We start from the raw sequence: 13,511 nt of genomic DNA, 5'->3' as shown, positions 1-13,511 counted from the left end.
GAGTGTATGTCATTCATCAGTAAGAAAACAGTTTACGTAATTACCACTGTAGTTTGGTTGTGAGACTCTTAAAGGATAACAAAACTCAAACACTTCACTAGTGTCAAAACATAAGAGAAAGAAACACTTTTTTTGTCATGACTTTGGCTCAGCTTGCATTACTTCTCATCAGAAAGAGCACTTTTGATAGATAAAGCACTTAAAAGAATCAGCAATCAACAGTTTAGCTTCATCTTGAAAGGTAGAACAGCACTGTAAAAGAAGACATCTTATAACAAAACACCTGAGATAATTACTCATACACATCCTCAAAAGTATTTTTCAAACCTTGTTATCTGATTTAGATGTCTTAGACTTTTTATAATATGAAAACAGTATTCGTAAGTTCTCAGATCAAAGATCTGGTTTTTATTCACTTTCCTAAGGAAGATTTTTGTGAGTGTTACAATAGGTTCTCTATACTTCCTTAAAACCAAGACAGTTCTTTTTGAAATTAAGCTTTAAAATAAAAAAATGTATATATATATATATATATATATATGTCTTACACTACCATTCATATGGTAAAAGTATGAAAAGAAAAATCTTATTAAAAATCTTACTGTAATGCAATTTTTTCTTTTTTTTTTCCCAATAATCTGCGAAGTACTGAAAAAGTTATGGCTTCACTGCCATGTTCAGTAGATGAGAAACATGATCATATTCAGTATTCTCAATTGCTTTAAGGGCAAGAAATGTAAATACTCTAAATAAGCAGAGAGGTTATTCAGGCAACTTGCAGAATCTCAAGTGATAATTTACTGCCTCAGCTGAGTGGATGGGAACTGGAAGCTGAGAAAGCACTGCTGCAATGCAGTCACCAAAACTCCTGATTGCTCTAACTGTACCTATTGTGAAATTATTTCAAGAATAGTTGCAAAGACTGAACTATTTCTTGGAATATTTGTCCAATGTTAAAATGCCTCCACTCCATGGGCATCAGCATCAGAACCAAAGATTTCTATTCATAATTTCAATGCCCGTGTTATATGATGTTCCTCAAAAACAGGTTATAACAAAACAGGAAAACTATCCTTCCATCAGCAAATAAAGGATATTATCAGCATATTAAGTCTTCATTGCTCCTTGGCTTTGTTGTTTGTTTTTTAATAAAGCATTTGTACTGCTAATCATCCAAGATGAAGCTGATTTTTAAGTTCTACAAAACAAGCCTCAACTTACTCAAGGACAGAATGAGTTGCAGCCTGTGGATGGTAACGGTACAGCAGAAGGCAATGGTTCACTCGAAGGACTTCACCACCCTTCTGGAGATGCTTATAAAAAAACAACAAATCTTCTGGAACACCCTGGAAGAGAAGCAGTTCTTTCATACCACCAAGTGACTAGTTGCATCTAACTATGTATTTCTGATAAATGAAATTATTTCTGTATATCTCCAGGAACTTATCTAACGGTTCATTAAATAAGCATATCTGTACAAAAGACAAAACTACTAAAAAAGCAAGCAGTGCTGTTTGAAAATGAAACATATCTGACCATAAGGACATAAGTAGAAAAATAAACGGTCTCATTTTGACAGGGAAAAGCTTGATGCAGATCAGTCCCAAAAAGAGAGAACCCAGCTGCTTAACAATTCACAAAGCCTCAAGTGCCAAGCAACCAAGTAATTTATTGAAAGGGAACAGTGACTTCAGAAGAGCGGGTTGTTGCTTTTTTTCCATTTTAATAGAATTAATGTTCTTTCTTTGGTTGCCAAACGCTGGTCTCTACTTAGGAAAGGTGAATCAGGCTCCATAATAACAGACATGAGCTTTCAATAAAAATAAAAATGGTTGGAATGAAGCAGTGTTTGAAAAGTAAAGCATTTTTTCTTGCAACTTATTGCCACATCATGTTCTTCATAGGGATCTGCAAGCAACAGTGCTGAAACTGCAGGGAAGAATCCTCCTAGAACTGTGGAGCCCTCAGGCTCCCAGAAAGAACAGAAATGCCATAGTCATATGCAGCATCTTTCACCTAAAATCAGAAAATCTTCACGCCAGAGACAGAGTGTCAGAAGAACAATCATATGGCACACAGTATTCAAGTGTGTCTTACATACCAAAGCATGAACCCACCTGCAGTGATACAGCCCTGCAGTGAAAGTGAAAAAGCATCCATCTACATTTTGCAGTGGAGCAACTTCTTGAAAATTTGAAATTTGGCTAGAACATCATTTTTCCTATGTTTAAATACAAATTTTTCTTCCAACCGAGTGTTTAAACATTCCCATAACTTACCAGGCTCAAAATCTCTGATAGAATAATTTTGCCAATTAAGTGTAGAGTCAATAAAAAGCTGAAAGGTAACACAACAATGTGATAACTATAGAGAAGGAATAAGAGAGGCAGAAATAGATTTGTTTCTGTAGGAATAATAAGGGGGTCAAAAACCTCAAATGTAGATATTTTATTTCAACACACTTAAAAAAAAAAATCCAAGGGAAAAAAAATGAATTGATTTTTTTTTTCACCCATTACCACAGCTTCTGAGTTTCTTCCATAATTAAGAAAATAAGATTCTCTAAATGAAAGCTCTGGATACAAAATGCCTATGTGGTTTCTTCTGGCCCTCTAGTTACAACAGTAACACAGTTCAGTGTCTGTTTTTCATACCCACCACACTGAGTGCTCATGCAGACGCAATCTGGACAAAGCAGTCAAGGGGGGAGGAGAGGAGATAAGACAGAATGGCTTTAAACCCAGAAAACAAATCCAAAACACTCAGTTGAACACATGTATCTTGGGAGAAATCATAACTAATTCAAGCTTTGTACTTCACAGCTCCAGACCTCACTATGCAATAGATTGATTTAAGGCACTGAATTGGACCATGCTCCCAGATCCACAAATAAAATCGGTTCCATTCTATCTGGTTGCTTGGCAAGGGCAGCTTATCAGTAAAAGTGCATGTTTGTCCTTGTGAATATTCGTTTAATTTCTAGCTTAAGAGCTCAGAAAACGTTTAGAGAACTTCATATAATTTATGATTTATACAAACTGAGTTGAAAGTCACAAAAGTAATCTGAGGGAGACCATAGCAACAAACAGCAATCATGGCATCAGAAAAAAGCAAACTCAGATTCTTCCCATTTATCATCTTACAGGACTTACTAACCTTTTCTTATTCTCAACTTTAATGGAATTACTGAGAATTAGCAGCAAAGTTTTAAAGTTATTCTTTGAAGTATTTTTTTGCAGTCAGGCAATAGACTGAGTCAGACAAGGCACAACTGTGCTCTTTTTCCTTTTGGATATGGTTTACTTCATTCAACTTAATCATTAATAGGTACATTACAGAAGAGAATTACTGCAGGAGCAAAAGGATCTTTCATAATGCTGTTTGATTCTGGAGAGCTCTTTTGCTTTAACTAGCAGAAATACTATGAAATAAAGTATGCTCACTGCCAGGAACAAGCAGGTGCCTTGTATTGCTCAGCAGTGGCCTCTCACATTACAAAGGAGCAGCACTGACGTACATCTTTCAAGGGAGGAAAGATGTTGACCATGTTACAGATCCTGCAGGGATGGGACTTCCTACAGCTCTTGAGCATGTAAAGTTTGGTGCAGTACAAGAGTTCCTTCCCAATTGAGAGGCATTATTGGATCCAGATGGCATTTTAAACACCACGAATCTTTGTCAAACAATGCAACTTTCAAAGAAAAGGCTGTTTAACTGCTAAAGGGATATTTTAGCATATTTTTGGAAAATCAATACCCATAGCTAAAAGTATCAATCTAGGATATCAGCAATAACCTACCACATAAATAGTTTTCAGCATTATTATAATTATATTGCACAGTTTACATGTTACTGGACTACAAATGGAATTTTCCACATTATAGGCAAAATCCAACCATACGTGCTGTTGCACTAAGGGATGGCTTCAGCCTATCAGCTGCAGATTAAAACTCCTAGGGGGAAAAAGCAGTTTGCACCTGCTCTGTTCTAACCACCACACACCAGCCACATTCAGATTAGCAGTTCACTTTAATATGTTGCCTCTAAGCAAGTGAAAGATTCGTATTTACCCACTATTTTTGGACAGGTATCACTGTGCTAACAACTCGGCTGGATCATGCAGGGATTAATTTTGTACAGGATGTCAAGCAGACCCAAACCTGGACTAAAGTAATTCCTTGTTCAGGGACAAAACGAAATATTCCATGATTCATCTCTTGCCTCCTCCCTTGCCTTGCATTTCCACTCCTTTGCACAGAACTGTGCATCGACTGCAACATCCTCAACACACGTACTTCATAGGGAGCTGCAAGCCAGCTATCAAGACAACAAGAAATTCTGGCTTCAAATGTTGCACTCCACCATCAGTAAGCAGTATCTGAGGCCCAAATTACAGTACTAACAAAAAGAGAATGGAAATCTGGAAGATGAAGGTACTTATCTATGAATTCTGAAGCACTTTTAATTAAAAAGCTGCCCTCTGTGCAATGCTGCTCCTCAGCTTCTGTAACTGCTAACACCTGGTGAGAAATCTGCAGCAGCTGGTGTTGGTCACTAAGATCTACAGACTGAGAAAGGTTGGTTTTTAGGTCAGAGGGCAAATTTAATCACTGATAACCACAGAGAAACGCCAGGGCAAGTGTTGGATAGAATAATTCAAAATTTCTTTCATTTCTCAGAGGTACCTGAAGTTGCCTTTCTTCATGAAGACAATTTCTGTATTAAATTACAATCATATTTTGATTTTGTAGGGAACTTCTCACTGAAATTACTTCTCTCAAAGAGAAATCACCACAGTTGAAAATATTCCTTACTTTAACTTCCATTAGAACAGTCACCAGAAGTATGCAAGCAGACTAATCACAAGCTATGCTAAATTAGCTATCAATACCTTCTCCTCAGGATGATCCAGTATACTCTCAAGTTTCTCTGTGTAAAACTGTCATACCATCTTTTGGCTCCTATCCAAATCATGGCTTTAAATCGTTTTCCTTAGTTTTAAGACCTGGAGACTCTAATGTTAAATTTACTTAATTGTTTGGAAAATAGCAGGTTAGAAGAAATTTTCATCCAAATAAATTCGGATAGATTTGGTTAAAGATGATGGGAACATCACACAAAAGGGTTGTGATAAATTCTAAGGTATTTAATGATAGGCTAACCAAAAATGTTATTAGGCACAGGGAATGGAATGAATTTTCAAATAGTTTTACAGACTCATTTATCATTGGCTCCATCACTTTCATTCTTTTTCAGATCAAATACTGATCTCTGTTCAGCCTAAACTATACCAAGCAAAAAAAAACATCAGTATCTGTGCTTTCTCAGACTCTTATCCAGATAATGTCAGATTTTAATTTTTTAAGATTACATATAGTTTATATATTTCTATTCTGTCAGTCTACCCATACTATTAACATAAACATCAAATCACAATTTCCTCCATGGAAGAATTATATTCCATTTGTACTAAGCACTGAAACATGAAGAACAGGTGTTTGGATTTAAATCCAAATGAGAAACGCAGCTTTTTGGCATGCAAATAGTTTAGCAGATGGAGAAGGCTGAAACGTGGACGTTTGTTGGCCTCTTTCTGTGTTTATTTGCAGCAATATGACACTTAGAAGTCACACTGTTAAATAGTAACTCAAAACTGGAGATGGAAGAGATCAAGTTAACACAATGAGATGATGGGTCAGGTCAGAACATACAGGCATGTAGGTAAGACCATTAAGAGTCATCACTAGTTTATAAAAGCACCAGTTCATAACAGGTCTATAAACACAGAAAATCTTTGCCTCGAATTCTTTTCAAATGGAAGAGTCATATAAATACTTACAGTACTAAGTGCTAAATGATTTTATATCCTCTGACCTCACTGTTTGTGACCAGTTGCACTTCTTGTTAGTAATCTGTTTAATGCCCTCCATACCAGACAGAGTTAATTTTGATGTCAGGTCACAATAAGGACAAAAAGTTGAACTTGTCACTGATAATTTTTAGGGCTACAGTGCTGCTGCAAAATCATTAGGATTAAGATTTTCAACATATTATGTCTGAGTAATACACAACTACACATATAAAGCTAAATAAAATTTCTAAAAAGGCATAAAAACACAAAAGAAAACCGAACAAAGAAAGAAAACCAAATGTAAAAGCAAAACAAACAGACTAATGGTCTGTTTAACTTAACCTCTTGAACTTTATCATTAGGCTTGGGGTTCTACTGTTCTTATTGTGTTTTAGCATGCTTTCTTTTTTGAGCTTACTAAGAATGCTCAAAAAGTTATGGCAAGCATTCTTGAGGGAATGAAAATGTAATTATAAGGAATTATTCTAAAAAAGAAACAAAGAGCCTAAGTCAGTGAATGTAGATTGTACTAGAGAACAGGCACCAGTTCTGCCACTCACCCGCCACATAATTGAGGGCAAAGCTTTTCACCATTTGAAACACCTCTCTGCCAATGCTTAAATTAAATTTTTACTGGCAGAACAAAGAACAACATTTGTATATCCTCATACACACACGTAATGTATATGTCTGTACACACACACACAACGCAAAGCTGCATTTAGAGGATACAGTGAGAATAAGAAGCTGTAGTTTAAATACTAACATAGGAAATAGCTTTAGCAAATCTTTTTAATGCACAATTAAAGGAATACTTTCCAAAATCTCACTGAAACCACTGGAACCAAAACCCCTAACGTCTGAAACACAGAATAGGCCCACATGAATCTGAATTAGAGTATCACTCACCTTTCCACCCTCATCAAATTTTCCTACATGATAAAACCATTCTCGAGAACAGAACCAGGTTGGCATGATGACAGTAGGCCCATGGGAGGTAAACACCTACAGAAAAGGTGGGGGGAAAAATAATCTTAACAGAAAGTCAAAAACATTATCTGTTGGAGAACAAAGTGAAGTTTACGCATTCATCTGAATTTCTGCAAATACTTCCTTAAATACTTAGTCTTCAGCAATTTTAAGAACTAAATCAATTGCTTAAAACTTAGCATATGCTTTGTGCCTAAGATGAACTTTATCACAATATCACAGCCAAGTGAATCTAACTTCCTGCTTCATATTTCTTTACGTTCCATTCTACCATATGTTACAACATATGCAGAGTACCTTGAACTATATTTCAGTTCTTGAGAACTGCACTGAAAGTGACAGTTCTATTAAATGTCCCATTGTTGATATTGGAGGAAATAAATTAAGAATAATTTTAAAAAGTTCTTACACTCTAGAATTGTAGGTTGATTTTGTGTTTTATATTCCTTGTGAGTATATTAAGAAATTCCATTCATCTATTATTTTTGCCGAAGGCTTCTGAAGCTTAATCAAGATTGAGCAAGTATTTTAAACACTACCAGAGCACTACAGATTTGCTAGCCAGTGCTACCTACCTTAAAAGGTTGTTGGATAGAAAATGCTTTAGGGACTGAAAAGGGAGTGGTTATTAATTTCATCCTCTTGAATAGTGACAGCCAAGAACTATACAAATCAGTCTTTGCAGCTTTAAACAAACTTGTTGTAAACACAACTATGAAATAAAACAGAATCTGGATTTACAGAAGGTAAACCGATTCTTTCTTTTAATACAAGATGAAATATCTGGCCAAACAAGACTGAACTTGTCAAACAGTACGTGCAAAGTTAAGGCAGGATACTATGCCTGCTTCCAAGAACTGCAGGAAGTAAGAAGTACAGCCTCATTTACAAAGGCAGAAGGAAAGAATGATTGCTGACAGTCTTCAAAATGCTGACCTCATGAGCAGATGATTTCTTAGCTTGCTGTAGTGGCAATATGAATATTCCCATATAGTTTGAAGTTTCAAGAAGCAGTGCATGAATGTAGATTTTGACACATGGACTTAAGCCTTTACATTTTAAAGGTACTCCTCCTGACTTCAACCTGAGATGGAGTTCCTCAAACTCTGTTTATATCTGGCAATTTCTACTTCCTCCGATGTACCTGAACATAAATCCCAAATGCAGCTCTATACAGATACTTAAATCAGGTCTTCAAGAAAATTGGAGAAGTCTAATAAAAGTCAATAGGTAATCTCCTCCCACTTTTCCTATGGCATGAATCATCCGACCAAACGCAGGAATCCCCTTTAAAATGAAACATGCTACATTCTTACTCCACAACATAATGGTACAACTTCATCGTCTAGGAAGAGATCCTCGGGTGGCCCATTTGAATAAGTATTCTTACCAATGTAGGCACTTGTGTTTAGTCAGAATAATCCTATCACTCAATAGCTATGACACTAACAGCTTGTTCATAACTGAAATATACTGGCTGCAGATGTGCTAAATGTCAAAAACTCCCCACAAAAGGCAGTTGGAGCTGAAAGGGTCAAAACAATCCCAGAAAATCAGAGCAGACATGATTAGCCAGTACACGGTTATTAGCTCCACACTAATTACAAGGGCAATTGAATATGGCCCAAACTGAACAATGACCAAACAGTAATCCTAAAAGAAAACAACAGTAGGGAGAAAAGCTAGGCTAGAATGCATTGCATTGAATCTAATTTCTGAATGAAAGAAAATCTTCAAAGAAAGCCTTGAGCCTATTGGAACACAAGATGTGTTTGGAGAGACCAGAATGCCATTTCCTCAGCACAGCCAGGATCATCAGAGAACACAACTGTGCTTAATCTTAAAGAGGTGGCTCAGTGTAATTAGTCATGCCCACATGCAAAGAGCACACATCCCAGATATCTTGGTCTGTGTTTCACTGAGTTATCTACTGAAATGAAACTCAACAGAACAAATTTGAAACACATGCTGCTAACACCAATGTCTTTCCTAAATCTAGGCTTCACTGTCCATCTCAAGAAAGATACCATCGTGTTTGGAATCTTACTGAGAGAACTCAGACTGATGATGAGGTGGCTGCACCACTACAGGTCAGATGAAGGTTTTTAGCCTTTAGCTTAGCCTGCGAACCTGGAACAGACACCAGATCAGAATCAACAAAAAGGCAAAGAAAGCTGCTTCTATATCAACGTTTACAACATGATGTCAAAATAAGGAAATGTAAATCTTTTGCCACAATGGACACATACTTGCTAGCTTGTCCTTTGCTATATTAAGATACCACTCTTGAAGTTGAAATTCTTTTTGCTCTCTGAAGGCTAACTTGAAGAGCTTCTGAAAGTTCATCTGCAAGAGGAGAAAACAGTAACTTCAACCTTCTGCATTTTGGAAATTCTAGATTTCAGTTTGGCTTGTCATTAACTACTAGACGCTGTAGAAATGAATGAGATTGAATTTTGGAATTAACTCAGTATATTGGAAACCAATTTAGACCTAAGAATCTCTCACGCATGGCTCTGTGAGTAAATGAACTCTTGATACTAGCTGTTCACTTACTGTACAATGTATGCTGTGAGGATTACCTGAGAGAATCTAATGAAGCCACGTTGTCAAAAACAACTATAGGGCTTTTAGATGAAGGTATAACTCTATTCAGATTTAGAATTACTGAAGAACGTGGTGAAGGGGGAATTCCTATCTGATTGTGACAACATCATGATGGTTTTCAAGGTCACACAGGCTGCTATTTCAGCACTATATTTATTAAATTATTCAGAACTTTTATTGTCATCTGGTTTTATTCCAAGGATCAAGTAGCAAGTATTTGAAACTGATTTACTCTGGTTTGTCCTTGCCAACTGCTCAGCTATCAAATTCCATTCAACAATTAGAGAGATCCTCTGGACAAAGAAAATATCTAAAGAACATAGAGTTGATAAAGTGGGTTTCATTTGTTTTGTTTCAAAGCTGTCAGCAGCACATGTGATTCTGGTTCCCACTGATGTTCAGATCATGTCAGCATTCAGTAAGAAATCTAAGCTCCAGTACAGAGAAAGGCATTCATGTGTTTACAGTAACTCTTCACAGAAAAGTTCTATTTTCCAAATCAGCAAATCAAAATCTACTAGCAATGTGCCAAAAGAATACATGCAGATGGTGAAATAACCTTATTGCATTATGTTCTGGAGAATATAGTGAGGAAGCTAGCAATTCTCATATTTAATCAAGAACCCAAATTGTTCTTCTATGTAAGAAGGTAATTCCTCCAAATAAACCTTCACATTTAATTCTACTTGTGCTATAATATTCATGAAAGTTATAACAATACTGATCAGGATCAGAAACAATCTCCTGTGTGATGATAAGTGAAGCTTTCCAATACCCTGAGTCATTCATTAACATACTAGAGAAGACAAAACAACATAGCAAAACAAAAATGAGGTGGCTGAGCTGTAGGAGATGATAGGCTAAAGATTCATCTCTTCTGATGTTAAGATACCAGTACATGAATTTAGTAGTGAGCATACCAGGACTTCATGATGGCAGATTACTGGGTTTACAGTCAGTCAGGTGTGTGTTGGTGTGACTGAAGAGGAACAGCAGCAAGGAAGAAAATACCCTTGTCCTACTTCACAAAAGTTTCAGGCAAATAAGTTTTTTCAAAAAAAGAATGACAACGAATTTACTAAACTTTAAAGAGTCTAAACAACCAATCTGGTATGGATTACATTAAGTGAATTTATATTATATTGAAATTTTTTAATTATTTTTATTTTTTTTTTTACCCTTTCCCATGCTTATGTAAATAATTGACTGTATCACCTAATCATTGCATGCTTCAATATTAGCTGAAAATCTGCTCTAAAGAAGCCAAGAGCTGGCAGAGCAAAAGAAATTAAAAAAAAAAAAAGATCAGAAATAAAACACGCTGTAACTCCATATTGAATGTTTTACATACACATAGTAATTCTGATACAGGATTTAAATAATATAAAAAACCATTTTGCATTCGAAGTAGGACAGAATCCTAACTGTACAGGCTAAACAGTAACACCTGGAAGTGCTTGATTCCAGAGGTAATACATTAACTATGGCTTTATAGTCTAATAAATTTGTATTGAATTGTATTCTTGCTTTATGCGAGCTAGCCTACGCCAGTCTCATAATGCTGAATAAGCTGACAGTACTCTGAATATCTCTTTATCTTAGTTGAATGCTCCTAGTAAAACGCAATAGCAAATGCCATTCTTCTAGTCTCTTATTTACTAATGACAATAAATTATTCTTCTACTGAAATCTACAGAATGGAGGCGTGCAAAGGGAATAGCCTGTATGATTTTAGCATGTCTTACATCTTTTTTCTTGTCTGTAAGCTGCTAAAGGTGGTCTCTGTAACATCCATGCCTTAACAAGTCTCCAATTCTTGGAATGTTTCCAGTATTTAAAGAGTCAAGTATTTACAATGGAAGAATTACTCCATTTAATAAAATGAAGCACTCTATACCAAGGGGTTGTTTACTTCCCTTGTTATTTATGCTGAGCTTACACCACAGAAGAGAGAAAACAATCTGCTTGAAAGTTGTATTGAGTATGCTGTGATTAAAACAAACAAGGAATCTGCTAGAGAAGCAGCACTGACCAATGTTCATGTCATATCCTAAAAATGACCTCCCATCCAACATTAGGATCTGCCACTTAGTATGGTTGCAAAGTGAAGATGGAAAAGGTCTTTCAGATTTGGAAACAGTTCCACTCGTAAAAAGACTTACAAATCTTCAGTGCTCAGATGACTTGAAAGTAGTTATTATTCACTTCCCACCCATAAAAACATCAGCTATGCCTGTAACTTATTATTTAATATTTTATATACCAAAAATCATATGTAGTGTGAAGATAATCATGCTAGTTCTGTCAAAGTCTGGAAAAGCTGTAATATCCAAGGAACGTCTTCAGCTCTGCTAACAAGGAGTGCCCACAATGAACAGAACAGGCAGTTGTTTGCTTCTCTGAAGCATACTGGTAAAGATGAAAGCAAACTCACACAAAAAGCAACACGTGAGAGGTTTCCACACACCACCTTCAAAAATCAATGTTTTATTGATACTTGTGTCATAAATTTTAAGATAGAGGTATTTTGAAAGAAAAACAGTATATAGTTAAAATATTCTTGAGCATTCAGATTTATCCATAAGCCTACCATATCTTACCTACTAATGCTCACCGATTTTCCTTTTCAAATCAATGAAAACGTAATTTAGAAGTGGAGGAAGACAGGAACTTCAAGCATCTTCTGACCATTACGTTAGGAAACACTACTTTTCTGAAAGTGGTCAGGCACTGGAATGGGCTGCCCAGGGAGGAGGTGCAGTCACCAACCCTGGAGGCGTTCAAGGAGCATTCAGACGTTGTGCTAAGGGACATGCTCTAGTGAGAGCTATTGGTGACAGATGGAAGGTTGGACTGGATGATCTTGTAGGCCTTTTCCAACCTTGGTGATTCTATAATTCTATAGACATGCACAGAACCCTAGGTAAGATGATCACTTTTTGGGTTTGTAGTTTAGCTGTGCTAATCCACTCACAAGAGAAATACTAGATATTCATGCAGATTTGCTGTATTTATTTCCATATAAATGGAATTTCTTTTGTGTTTGTCATGCTGACCCCTGCCATATTTAACATTTAGAGGAGGTAAAGAGAAAAAAAAAAGATTAGATCTTAGACTACATTATGAGTTATTTGATTAACAACTGCAATAGGAGAATGTTTTCTTTAGGAAATCAAAGCTAATGTTACCCTAAATCCCTCCCTCATGTCTTCCATCATAACACAAGTCTTTGGGGAGTATCAAAGTACTGAATGCATTCCAGTGCCCCAAGACTACTTGATTTGTATTCCATATCACCTCAAAATTGTGAATAGGAGAACAACAATGACAAAGTAAAAATCAGTTAATTATATTAGAAAAGGACATTTAACTGCTAGGAGAAAAGAACAAAGAGTATATTGCACAAGAGGGAAAATGAAACCATTATCACAGTTTTATTTTACAGAAATGGCCTAATATTAATGTTCTGCATGTTGTTTCAGATTTTTAATCCCAAAAATACTTTTTCATAGTGATTTATACTTATCAAAAGTATAAAAGTAAAAAAAAAAAGAAAAAAGAACAGTAAAAAAAGAACAGTACTTTCATGGAAGTTTTTACATGCACATACTTTTTTGATAATGAAAAGGACCTACTGCATGTGAAGAGCTCAGTGTCCCACCAGAACATTTTGGATTTTAGCAGTGAAGAAGAAAAAACAGGGAAGACATCAACAAACTCTGAGAATACACAGAAATAAAAATTAAGGGCCCATTAATTTGTAAAAGCCTGAGAAAAAACAGAACTGAGAGCACTACAAAGTTTTCCCTCCTACCCACATTCTCTTGTTTCAGCCTCCCTAATTACTTGTTGATAGGTTTATATGTGGGATTTGGTTTTGTAGGTTCTCTCACTGCCTCCCAGCCAACAACCTGATTAACGTTTCCTTTTATTTGGGATTTCTTTCTCCATACCCACAACTCTCACAGCGTAGGCAGTCTGGAGGTCGTATCATATCTCTGAAATAGGCTTCTAAGTATGCATCACTCCTGACATTTATTCCTAACTTGAAGTTCTACCTGAA

General features: G+C 36.1%; 1 protein-coding gene across 9 annotated transcripts in view; it reads right to left on the bottom strand.

Moving 5' to 3' along the window:
- Nucleotides 1–13,511, bottom strand: part of QTGAL (queuosine-tRNA galactosyltransferase) — a 111,145-nt gene that overhangs the window by 25,593 nt on the left and 72,041 nt on the right. For 8 of the 9 annotated variants that reach the window (XM_085240265.1, XM_085240258.1, XM_085240259.1 and 5 more), the window contains 2 exons: nucleotides 6,761–6,856; nucleotides 1,222–1,346 (listed from right to left, as the gene is read on the bottom strand). In XM_085240265.1, coding sequence (XP_085096391.1) covers nucleotides 1,222–1,346; nucleotides 6,761–6,856 — 221 coding nt within the window. The remainder of the gene's footprint in view (nucleotides 1–1,221; nucleotides 1,347–6,760; nucleotides 6,857–13,511) is intronic. The other variant, XM_085240262.1, reaches the window with a different exon arrangement.

The sequence above is a fragment of the Meleagris gallopavo genome, chromosome 20, assembly GCF_905368555.1.
Source record: "Meleagris gallopavo chromosome 20, MGAL_WU_HG_1.1, whole genome shotgun sequence".
Classification (NCBI taxonomy): Eukaryota; Metazoa; Chordata; class Aves; order Galliformes; family Phasianidae; genus Meleagris; species Meleagris gallopavo.
The sequence above is the reverse complement of the archived record's forward strand: the minus strand, read 5'-3'. Positions and strand labels throughout refer to the sequence as shown.